Genomic DNA, 12,722 nt, shown 5'->3' with positions numbered 1-12,722 from the left:
TTACCGATCTGGGCATTGAAATCTCCGATGATAGTCTTGATGTCATGTTTTGGGTAGCGTTCGTACTCGCGTTCCAGCTGCGCGTAGAATTCGTCTTTATCATCATCGGGACCTGCAAGGGGCTATGCACGTTAATGATGCTGATGTAGAAGTATCGACCCTTAATCCTCAATCTGCACAATCTTAGGTTGATTGACCACCAACCGATCACACGCTGCCCATCACGTATGAAAGCTGTACCTAGCTCGTTAGTGTTGCCGCAGCTCTGGTGGATGGTATAATCATCGCGAAACGTTCGTACTGTAGATCCTTTCCAATACACTTCCTGCAGCGCTACGATGCTAAACATGCAGTTTTTCAGTGGTTCGGAAAGGACACGAGTACTTCCGATGAAATAGAGAGATCGACAGTTCCACGTCCCGAGTTTTCAATCGTTAGTCCGTTTTCGTCGCCTGGGTCTGTGTCGATTAGTCCGGTTCATATCTTCTTGTGTATCGTTCGTTGCTTGGTGTTTTAGTGGTGCGGCTTGCAAGGCCTGCGACCAACCCCACTATCCCGCATGAGGACCATCGTGATACTGCTGCTTTACGTCCCGAGTACCACCAGAACTGGGCAAAGACGCTTATAGCGGCGTCAATTCGCTTAGAGGAGCTGTTTCCGGTCTTTTGTGGCTTTTCTTGGTAACTGGCAATGCTCAATGATCATCCCACCACACCCTAGACAGTTCTCCTGAACCAGTGTAAGCCATAAAAACGATCTATGACGATAGAATTTCTGATCCGAATGGGAATCGAACCCGAAGCCCCCATCTTGGCGCAACGCTTACCACTAGTTCATGGGGACCACTATGGGGGGTTCTATATGTAGCGAATGGGAGGAGAATATAAACGTTCAGCACCGAAAGCGATCACGAGGTTTTGGTTCGTTTGTGTCATGATCTGTAGCATGAAACAATGCCCCTGGGAGAAATGGCTTTTGCAAGAATTTATATTTCCATAAACAAGAGTGTTTGCTATCGGTAAATGAAAAACGACTGGTAATATGGATTCGCTTTGTCCGGTAGGAAAAAAACATGCTAGAACAGAAAACGGGACCATGCCATGAAAGGTAACGCTCCAAATTATATGCAGAAATGCTTGAATCAAGTATTGTTGCTGTGATATGGGGGAATTTGACTTTGTGCGTTAAATTGTTTCTATCTTCACTGTTTGTGTTTCAAGCAAAAAGCAATATAAATTCTCCGTCTGATGATATATACAGGGTTTTCCATTTCGGGCTTCCGAAAGTATACAGCCCTGCGCTGACAACCGTTTGACATAGCTGTCAACCAAAGCGTCATATCGTTAGTTGAATGTCTGCCATTTTACAATATGGATAGTTTTAGCATCGCACAACGTGTTAATTTTGTTAAATTATACTATAAAAATGATGTAAAACCGGCAAATGTTTTTCGAACATTACGGACGGATTTTGGCCGTCATGGACGGCCTACAGAGCACACAATCGCTAATGTAGTGCGTAAATTCGAACAAACTGGATCCGTAGCGGATATTGTGGAACCTGTGCATCATCGTAATGTGCGTTCGGCCGAAAATATTGCTGCTGTTGCTGCCAGTGTGGAGGAATTCCACGGCGTGCTCAGCAATTGGGCTTGTCAAACACATCATTGTGGCGAATTTTGCATTTGAACTTGCACCTACATCCATATAAAGTCCAACTGGTACAAAAATTAGAGCGTGGTGACCATGGAATGCGTCGGGCATACGTCGATTGGGTGAACAAATAACAGCAGCAAAATGCTGAATTTTCGCATCAAATTTTCTTCAGCGATGAGGCACATTTCGAGCTCGGTGGCTATGTGAACACCAAAAATTTCCGTATATGGGGCTCAGAAAATCCACACGTGATTGTTGAGAGGCCATTGCATCCGACCGTGTCTATGCCAACTCTCCGCAAACTCTTGAACATTTGAAAGACAACATTTGTGAAGTTATGACCGAGATACCGCCCCATATGTGCCGAAAAGTCATCGAAAATTACCTGTTCCGGATCAAGGTGTGTGAGGAAGCCCTAGATGGACATTTGAATGATGTTGTATTTCACACATAATGGCATAAACCAAACTTTAATTTGAAATAAAAGTTTCATCGAAATTCGAATTCTAAGTGTGTTTTATTTCAATTTACTTTCGGAATTTAAAGTTGGAAAACCCTGTATTATAACGTATGAATAATGTGTAATATGTATTTGAAATCTTTTAAACATTTTGGTTACATGCCTCATTTTCAATTCGTGAGGTTTTCCATCGTTAGTCTAGTTTTAGATATATTTAAGTGTATGTACACAGAAAATAATTGGAATAAATTCGAGTGGAAGAGGTATTCGATGAAATTTTGAAAGTTTTTTTGTGCGTTGAAATATTTACGCAATTTGACTTGTAGTGAGACGAGTATTCGCGGAAGCAAATGCCGCAATGAAAATGTCATGTTTCAAAATTGATATACAAAAAGATTGCTGTTCAAATTGCAACTCTCACGTATTTTCCACAAAGCAATTACCCTTTGCAAGTTGTTTTCAAAATTTTACAAACATTCAATTGAATTTGACGCAAACGCCAACTAATACAACACCATTTCCGAATCCTCCGCATTGGCAAAAGCATATTATATAATCTCCTTCGCTTCTGACCTTGTTTTATTTTCACTTCCTCCGTACTTCCGGGCAACTTGATTTCGATACAGCGAGGTAAAACCCCGGCGGGGGCCACGGTTGGTGGTGGAATGTAAACTTACCATTTCAGTTTGTCGTTAGCACCTGCGGAGAATGTGGAGGATTTCAGCACTTCACCCATTTCTTCCCGACAGAAGCTGAAATTGTTGATGGTCCACATGTAACTGAATTTAACAACTTTGACCTGCAATGAAGAAGAAAGAGAGAAGACAAAGGTGAAAGGATGGAACCACAAACCGTTATGAGCTAATCATTTAATCGTTCCGAGTAGAACAGGGCAGCATTTCTTCATATGTAGATAGGGAGAAGGAATAAATAGTACAGGCAGGGAAATAAGTGTTGGGAAACCATGAAAACAACCATAACCCCAAAATGTTAAAAAAAAGAAACTCTGTGGAGAAGCCAAACAAGAACAGGGTGGAAGGTAATGCAACACACTTTTCGTTTCGTGTCTGCCGCTTTATTTTCGATCGTCTTTAGTTTTCTCCCAGGCTCTTAAGTAACAATGACGTTTGATGGGTGGCTGAGAGGTGGTGTCGGGGAATGGGAGGTATGGAGTGCAAGCGACTGGCCTCGAGGGGGGTAATGCGGAGGCGCAGACACAACAACAGAAAGCGCCCGCGCCATGGAGCAATCGAGCTCGCGCGCGCACATGGTTATGTAAAAGAAGCAAAAAAAAAAAGAGAAAATCGCCTTTCCTTTCGATAGCTGGTTGTAACCAGATAGATATTATAGTAATTCAGTTTCATTTTGAAGATATATTTTCTCTCCTCGAGGTCATCGTCGGTGGCAGTTGGGGTCGTTGAGGTTGCTAGCTCAGAATCATTTCCGCCTCCTGTGCAATTGCAGGAGCAACCGCCGTCAGAATCATCACTCGGGGCGGATGTGGTTGTCTCCAGAACTGGCTCGCTGGCGATCGTAGGGATCGTCGTTGTCGACCGGATCGTGGTAGGCGTTATGGGACACCTTGTCAGTGGAACTGTGACCATTGGCGTAGTGGTCGATGCTGTCTCTAAGCACTTTTCACTCATAATAATGGGTTTCACTTTCGCACCACCACCAATTATGTAATGCGTTTCACTATGATAACTTCTGGCTTCAACAAGTTGCAATTCCTAGTGTTTCAAGCGGGTGATTGCACACTCCACACTATCCATCTGCACTGAACACGGAAGTAATTGGGAACCGAAACAGAACAGAGCCAAAAACACTGGAGTTACACACTGAGGGCACACGCGTACGCAACAGCACTAGGTTGTGCTGATTCCTCCGATATCGCAAGCAATACACAACGCACAAACGAAATAATCCGACGCGCAGACACAGCACAACACGCGCTACGGTTCGAGCCTCTATGCGCGGAGAAAGAAAATTGGAGAGTGAGAGGCTTTGGCAGCCTAACCATTCAGTAAGCCCCGTGAATCGCGGTAATAGCGGCAGGGATCCTCTGTAGTAGCAGGCAACACCGTGAGAGGGAGAGAACATGAGAGGAAGAGAGCAAGCGCGCGCGCAAGGTAAAAGTTCGGCACAAAAAAGAAAGGCGTCCACCACAAAAGAAATTGTACGGAGAAAGACCCAAAGGCGCAGTAATCTCCGCGATATGCCAATGTCTCAACGGGTCTGAAAGTGATATTATGTAAGCGGAGAAATGGAGAAGGTTACCGACAAGCAGGCATGCCGCGCGTCTGTTTTGTTGCTGGTGGGGCTTGGTGGCGGTGATGGTTGGGTTGTATCGGTTGACGGCTGGCGGAGAGTGAGAAAGATTGCACCGGCGAGAAAGGTACACATCGGGCAATTGACAGGGGGGAGGCTCAGAGGGTTTTGCCTGTTTTTCAACTCGTTACTCGAAAATAAATTGATCGGTGAAACTGCTGCTGCGCGTGGATTAAACCGAGTGGAAAAAGCTTGGATCCATTGAGGAACCCCTAGGCCACTTTTATTTTGCAGCTAGGTGAAATGATACACAAGCAAAACAAAACAACAGTGGCGGCAGTCTGGGTGACTGCTGTGGGAGGAGAAGGGGGAGGAGGAAGAGCTGGAACTGATTCACTACGCTCATTTCACTTTCGTTTTCGAAAACTAACAAAACAAAAAAAAAGTAATCTGCTGCCCATCAAGCTGCGTTGGGGTTTGAGGAGGAGGAGGAGGAGGTGGCTATTATGGTCCATTGAGTCAGCTGGTGGCTGCTACAACATGCACAAGTACTTAGCAAATTGTGAGACAATCGCGTTCCGGTCCTGTTTCGCCCCACGTTTGGTGCGGAATTTGTGTGCCTACACACACAGTGGGTGACTATTTGTCAATTTATGATTGTTCATATGTTCTTTTTATGATTAATGACGATTCGAGGTTGCATTAATCATAAGATTATTTGTAATATTCCACGAAAACGCGAAAGAGAAGCATTTTCAAGCTTCTGATTACGGGTTACCCCACAATTTCCACAACAAGTATCGAAAACACACGTGGTATATACGCTTCAGAAAGTGATAGTGAGGCTAATGATGATAATGATGATGCTCATCATGAAAAGTTATTGACAATGAAAACTGACCATCAAAGAGATATCTGGAACCACCAACGTATACTTTGGGTCTGCCCAGAAAAGTTTGCATGGCCTTAAATTCTTCTTCAATGTCACTAACTTTCCCAGAGAAACTAGCAAGTAGCAAAGTTTCTCTTCATCCTATCTGTTTTTTTTTGCACTGTGGTCACGCGTATTCTAGAGCTTGCCACTCAGAATGCATTCAAGGCGTGTTATTTGGCATCGAAATCTCAACTAAGTTTTCTAGTAAAAACGACGCAAGTAATACTACGTTGAAACGACGAAGTTCCTCTAGGAACGTTAGTGCCATTTAAGAAGAAGCTGAAGATGATCGAAAACAGAAGAATCATTGAACGAGATTCTTGGTACACCCAAAATTAATTTTGAACACTGTTTTGTCATCCTGGTTTACAACATTAAATGAGTTTAAAAATAACAAAAAATGTGCTACCCTCCCATACTAAGGGATGTCTCACATCAAATTGTATCACGGAAAAACGCTGTAGAAAATTACTTATTATGTATTTTCTTTTGAAAATTTGGGTAGAAGTAATTAACAGTGTATTGTTTACACTGTATTTTCATCGCTGTCAGTTTTTCGAAAATTGGAAAAAATGACATCACCCGAAAAGCGAATTGATTTTGCGCAAGTACTTGGAAAATCCTCATCTCTCTCATCGGGACATCGAAAAACAACTCGAAATCGTGCAGACGTGTAGACGTTGACCATTTTCACGAATGAAGCGTCCATCCAGAATCAGTTTTGATACGAATTATTAATTTTAACACTAGGTTTACGGACGTTTCTTATATACCTATCTCTCAAACACGCGTCAATTTGACGCGTGGACGGATACATAGAACAACACTTAGTATACTATAAGTGAAAAATTAAAATGTTTATAATTGGGGTTCACAATAACATAATAAGGGGTGTAAGCGACGTGATCGATTTCTCTTCGTCAACTTTTTCTTTGATTAATAACTCAACTGCAAAAACGTTCCAATTTGAGTTTGCCATAGAATCCGATAGATGAGGTTCTGACCTATCTTCCACATTGTCAAATACAGCTGGGAAAGAGTTTGCAGTTATGACTAAAGAGAGAGTCGATGTAGAGAAATCGGTCAAATCACTTACACCCCTTTCATTCTAAACCCTCAATTGATACTGATTCAAAAAATATTCAAGTATTTCATTTCTCATAACTCGAACTAAGCAACTGAAATTTTCAAAATCTCTTCGCACTTTGACATCAATTAATATCCTGTGTTTCGTTCTTTCTATTGTTGCTTTTCGGCAACTGTTGTTTATTGCTTGTATCATTTGAGATAACGATATCGGTTGACGAAGATAGCGGATCAAAGTATTGTCGGTACATTCCTATTCAATATTGTTGTGATGTTTGCTTGCTTACGTGAAGTTTTGTCTACATTACGATCGCGTCAAGTTGACGAATATCCGTTGAGATAGGTATACCACATAGATAATTTCAATATTTCGAACGTCAGTTACCGAAAGAACAAACGTGAGCCGGACAGACAGTCATCTCAATGCGATACGGGTCTAACAAGGTCCAGAGGAGCATAAATTTCGGTAAGACTAGACGTAGGTAAAGCTATTTTCATTACGTTTCCATTTGCTAAATTTGCCAACGCGTTGAGAGTTGAGAGTTCAATTTAAAGTAAGAACAGTGTTTATAAATTCGTATTATAACAACGAATATGGCAGCAATAGGTGTAATAAAGCAATCCCACAAACCAAGACGATGGCTTAAAAATAAGGCTCTCAGCAGAGCAAATCTAATTCGAAAATGCAAATTACATTTCATTTTTTAGTTTTATCGCAATTCTATTTCTTGAACCACGTCTTGTAGTCATAAATACATTGTATCTAATACTAGTAACGGTGAAATAGAATAAGAGTGCCCTTACGGTGTAGAAATATTCTTCCGAAAATAAATTATCGTAGAAGAAAATAGTTACACACCTCATCTATCGGATTCTATAGCAAACTCAAATTGGTATAGTTTTTCATTCCAGGAGCTGTGTTATATTCTATCAACACTCTCATTAGCCCACATAAACCATTAAAGCTAAAAAAATTTTAAAATAAATCGTTAAAAAAAATCGCATCAAGTGTGGGCAGTTATTTTTATATCAATATTCCTTTGACGATTGCCATATCTGGAAAATATTCAAAGTTAACATAAAGTATCTAAATCGAATTACGCGCTCAATGATCTTTCATTATGTACTGAGCATCCAACATTAAAACAAATTGAATGGCAACCAAAATTATTTCCCCATCAATTCTGTAAGAACTGATTATTCGTTTTAGGATACACAATAATTTCTCCCATACTTTAATTTTATGATCCGGTAAATATGGGGAAATATATTTATCGATAATTTAACACTGAACCTACCACGATGGGTCAAATGATCCATCTTAAGCTTTTAGTCAAAATTTTCTTGCAAATTATATTGTCACAACATAATTTGCCTACACTACTTTTCTTAGAATATACATCGAATGTATTTTTATGTGTTTACTCCTCTCTTGTGATTTTTTTACTGAGAAATATATGTAAATTGCCCTAATTACCGCATCGGGTCGTTTGACCCGTGCAAACATTCATATGATATGAGAAAAATTTGTATGTGTGGTTGTGATACAAAACCATGGCATTACACATTTTTGCTATTGCCTTATATATTTTGTTGTAATTGTGAATTAATAGTGAAATAATCGAATTAATTGTGATGCTGACTATCCAAGCGAGCTAACAGTAACCATTCCAAGCTACAGTGCTATTTTGCGTGTCAAAAATTGTAATCTCATTATTTTGCTAATAATTTTTATCCTAAGAATGTCGAAATAAAGGGTGTGTCACATCAAATTGCATCACGGAAAAAACGCTGTAGAAATCACATAAGAGTGTATCGATCACGTTGGCCATGCTTCACTGTCAATTTTTCGTAAATTTGGAAAAATGTCGTCGAACGAAAAAGAGCGTCGTGAATTAATCCTGTGCACTCATTTCGAGAATCCGGAGTTGTCACATCGGGACATCGGTAAGATGCTGGGAATCGTCCAATCCACGGTCAGCAGAGTACTGAAACGATACTTCGAGAACCTAACCATCGACCGAAAGGTGAAGAACGGCAAAAATGGATGCTCCGTCAGTGAAAAAGATCACAAGCGCGTAGTTAAGCAGTTTAGACGTGATCCGGGATGTCGCCAATAAGCTGAATTTGTCAAGTTCATTCGTCCAGCGGACCAAGCAGCGGGAGGGCCTGCGTACATACAAGGTTCAGAAGGCTCCTAACCGCGACGAAAGGCAAAACATAGTGGGGAAGACGCGAGCCTGGAAGCTGTACACCGAAATGCTGACGAAGCCGCATTGCCTGGTAATGGACGACGAAACCTACGTCAAAGCGGACTTTCGTCAGCTGCCGGGCCTGTTGTTCTTCTCCGCAGAGGACAAATTCAGCGTTCCGGAGGAGATTCGCAAGCAGAAACTATCCAAGTTTGCCAAAAAGTACATGGTGTGGCAAGCGATCTGCTCTTGCGGAAAGCGGAGCGCCCCTTCGTGATGACCGGCACGGTAAACGGGCAGGTTTACCTTAAGGAGTGCCTACAGAAGCGCTTACTACCACTATTGAAGCAGCACGAGGGCCCGACCATCTTCTGGCCGGATCTCGCTTCGTGCCACTATTCAAAGGACGTGTTGGAGTGGTACGAAGCCAACGGGGTCACCTTCGTGCCAAAGGAAATGAACCCGCCCAACGCGCCGGAGCTTCGCCCAATAGAGAAATATTGGGCGATTATGAAGCAGGCCCTCCGGAAGAACCCAAAAGTTGTCAAATCGGAGGCGGACTTCAAGAGAAAATGGATTTCTGTTCAAAAAAAACTACAACCTGACGTTGTACAGAACCTTATGAACGGGGTAAAGAGGAAGGTGCGAGCATACGGGCTTGAGCTCGAAGTATGAATAAAAAGAAAATGCCAAAAGTTGTTTAATAGTTTTTATGAATTGGTGAATTTCTGGGTGAATTTCTACATCGTTTTTTCCGTGATGCAATTTGATGTGACACACCCTTTATGGAGGAGAAATATGGTATGTTACGTTTCTCAACAAAACTATATAAATCGAGTCATTGCTCACTAACTATTAACTTGACCCGCTGTGGTAGGAATAGGTATACATAGAACATCGGTAGGTTTATTGTTAAACAGTTGTGATTCTAGTTTAAAGTAACACACTTTGAAGTGGGATTTAAGAGAATGTGAAATGTTGAGCCATATTTGACTACAGCCAATTTATAACAAGCATGTGTCCATCAATCAGGTGCACCCGTGGCCGAGTGGTTAGCGTCTCACATTATCATGCCGGATGTTCGGGTTCGATTCCCGTTCTGGCCGGGGGATTTTTTCGTCAAAGAAATTTCCTTCGACTTGCACTGTGATCACGCGTATTCTAGAGCTTGCCCCTCGGAATACATTCAAGGCGTGTTATTTGGCTTAGAAAATCTCAACTAAGTATTAATAAATGACGCTAGTTAATGCATACGTTGAGACGGCAAAAGTTCCACAGGGAACGTTAACGCCATTCAAGAAGAAGATGTGTCCATCAATCGCAAAAATAGCTTTTGAATGTACCGAGAGGCTGGAAAACCAGGAATGCCTTCCTGTAAGGACATGGTTGTTCCAATACTTGAAGATTCATAGCAACTAGAAATACGAGAATTCAAAATGAATAATTTCATATATACAGCCATTCCATGCAAAACCGTTATAGTGGTTCTCAGATTTTCGTCAAAAGTGGTAATTTTGTTCTCTATCGCAAAACATTAGACCCGCTTTTTTTATTAGTGTGCCCATTTCTATTTTAGGGTCCGAAAAATCATTATTTAAAATTTTACCAAAAATGACTTTTTTCAAAAAGTCATAACTTTTGAACCACTGAACCGATTTAGATGATCGACATATCAAATGGAAGCCAATGAGCCAATGGAAAAATATTGAACATATCTCGATATCAGAGATGCTTTTTTTCGTTCTTAATATATGATTTCTCAAAGTTAACCGATGGTTCGAAAAAACAAATTTTCCCCCTTTTTTCCACTACAAAAATTCAAAACTTTTGAACTACTGAGCCGATTCAGATGATCGACATATCAAACTGAAACTTATGAGTTAGTTTTCTTTGAAAAAATATTGCTTTTGCGAAAAATTTGGATTTTCGTTTCCGTAATTATTGATTGAGCTAGTTTTTCATAGTTTTCTCGGGGCTTTTTTTTATTTTTCGTTTTTAAGTTATTATTTTGCAAATTCAACAATTTATAACATTATAATTTTTAACAATTTATATATATATATTATTTTGCAATCTAGAATCCAATCTTCCCGCAAGTGTAATTTTTTATTCAAAGAAGGTTAGCTTGTTGCCTCCAATTTAATATGTCGATCATCTGAATCGGTTCACTAGTTCAAATGTTATGAATTTTTGCAAAAAGTCATTTTTGGTTAAAAGGGGAAAAATGATTTTTCCGACCACCGCTTAACTATGAAAAATCATATCTCAAAAACGAAAAAAACCTAATAAAAAAAACTAAAAATTACGGGCTTAATGTTTTGCGATAACGAACAAAATTACCACTTTTGACGAAAATCTGAGAACCACTATAACGGTTTGGCATGGAATAGTTGAATTATGGTAATAGTGTTCCTGGAATTTCGTCATAAGTTTTGTGATTTTATACTTGAATGTTCCGATCTTGGTTGTGTGTAGGTGTTAGTGGATAACAATATTGGAAAAAAATCGTTTTTTTAACTTTTTGTAGATTAACACAATATTTCATTAACCATGCCAATAATGAATTAACCTTGTCAATCAGCATTCGTTGGATTCCAAGAATGTTCCTGTAGGTCATTTTACTATAGGAAAAACTTTTGGTAAAATGAAAGATTTCCCTTTTTCTAATGACATTTCTTTTTCCCCAACCCTATATTTCGAATCAATCGCAGTCACGATCGTTGTATTTGGTGGTCATTAAACTCTAAGCAGTACCTTCTACTGGCAAGTTTTGCTTATATTTTAGCTTCTCGCAATAGTGTTCTCTGAAGCTATCTTGTTACGATTTAGGTGTCGTGCACAAATAACGTAACGCGAGAAGGGAGGGAGGGGAGCGTCAAGGTTGCGTTACTTTCTGTATATTAGGGATTGGAAATTGCGTTACGTAGGGGGGTGGGGAGGTCAAAAATCTGGATTTTTGGCGTTACGTAATTTGTGCATGACGCCTTATCTCCTGTTAATGAAATTTTTTTATAGTTACCATCTCTAGATTAGACTGTTGTTGAATGCTTCCCGGTTGGAAAATAACTCCAAATAACTTCCTGCCCCTCGTCACTAGGCCCTGCTAGCTGACAGGAGAATCACAAAGGAGTGAGGGTTGTGATGCAGTTTTTACTTCTCTTCGAGAAGTGAACGATGGATATTAATTCTGTAACCTAAGATTTAATTTTTAACAGAGTGGACCAAACTAATATGCTTCGGTCAGTCACGCATAGTCTTGTGAACTTGAGCTTTGGTAGACTGCACAACTCGTAGTTGCTCTCCGTGATTGACCTGAACCAGCGAAATTGCACAAAGAACACACTGAATGACGTTTGGAAGTGGCAAATCATTCTCATTGTGCAAGTTCCGATGATTCGAGCTTTAAATAGCCAATAACGACGCCGGCCACGTCTTTACAGTCACCAGGGGAATACGGTTTGATATGACAAACGCGCCCGAAGGCCGGAAGAGTCGCCTCTATAGCATGGCTATAGCAAATTATTAGTGGGAATGGGTACGACAAATCAGGATACACTGTGGTGAGTGATTCTGAACACGCGGACTTCCAACTTTTCAGCGAAACGAGATTTCGAAAATAATATCCATTCTGACCTGAGAAGGTCACTGAGAAAACTCATTTAAAAACTCTCGAACGATATATTTCTATTCATCACTCGTGTTACACTTCATTTTTTTTTAATTGTCTCGGCCGAGGTTATTGTTGGCAACCTGAAAAGGTCGCCGTGAAACTCCTTTAATATTCCTCGAATAGACGATATATTTTTCAACCTGAAAAGGTCGCAGAATGAAATCCTGACTTGGTGGTTTATCCATTTTTTCTTTGCCCAACAGCCAGTGCAACCATCCTCCTTAGGGGGCTAGGATCCTCTGCTCTAGTTCCCGATAGTTTCAGGTTTCTTCTCGGACATGCCACTATCGAGATCCTTCAGTCGCAGGCGGAGTTCCAAGCGTGGAGTCTGGCGTTCGAAACATAAAACCCTTAGAATGTAGGTTAAAAAGAATCTGCAATTTAAACCTAAACCTGTATAAATGGGGAACGTAATCTGGAAACAGCCAATTTAATTTTAAAAAATACGCAGTCGAAT

At 40.5% G+C, this 12,722-nt stretch overlaps 1 protein-coding gene across 2 annotated transcripts in view; it reads right to left on the bottom strand.

Moving 5' to 3' along the window:
* LOC129763649 (protein roadkill) overlaps positions 1-12,722 on the bottom strand; it is a 55,906-nt gene that overhangs the window by 11,250 nt on the left and 31,934 nt on the right. For both annotated transcript variants that reach the window (XM_055762896.1, XM_055762897.1), the window contains exon 2: positions 2,793-2,914. In XM_055762896.1, the coding sequence (XP_055618871.1) occupies positions 2,793-2,914 (122 nt within the window). The remainder of the gene's footprint in view (positions 1-2,792; positions 2,915-12,722) is intronic.

This window comes from Toxorhynchites rutilus, chromosome 1 (assembly GCF_029784135.1).
Source record: "Toxorhynchites rutilus septentrionalis strain SRP chromosome 1, ASM2978413v1, whole genome shotgun sequence".
Classification (NCBI taxonomy): Eukaryota; Metazoa; Arthropoda; class Insecta; order Diptera; family Culicidae; genus Toxorhynchites; species Toxorhynchites rutilus.
The sequence above is the reverse complement of the archived record's forward strand: the minus strand, read 5'-3'. Positions and strand labels throughout refer to the sequence as shown.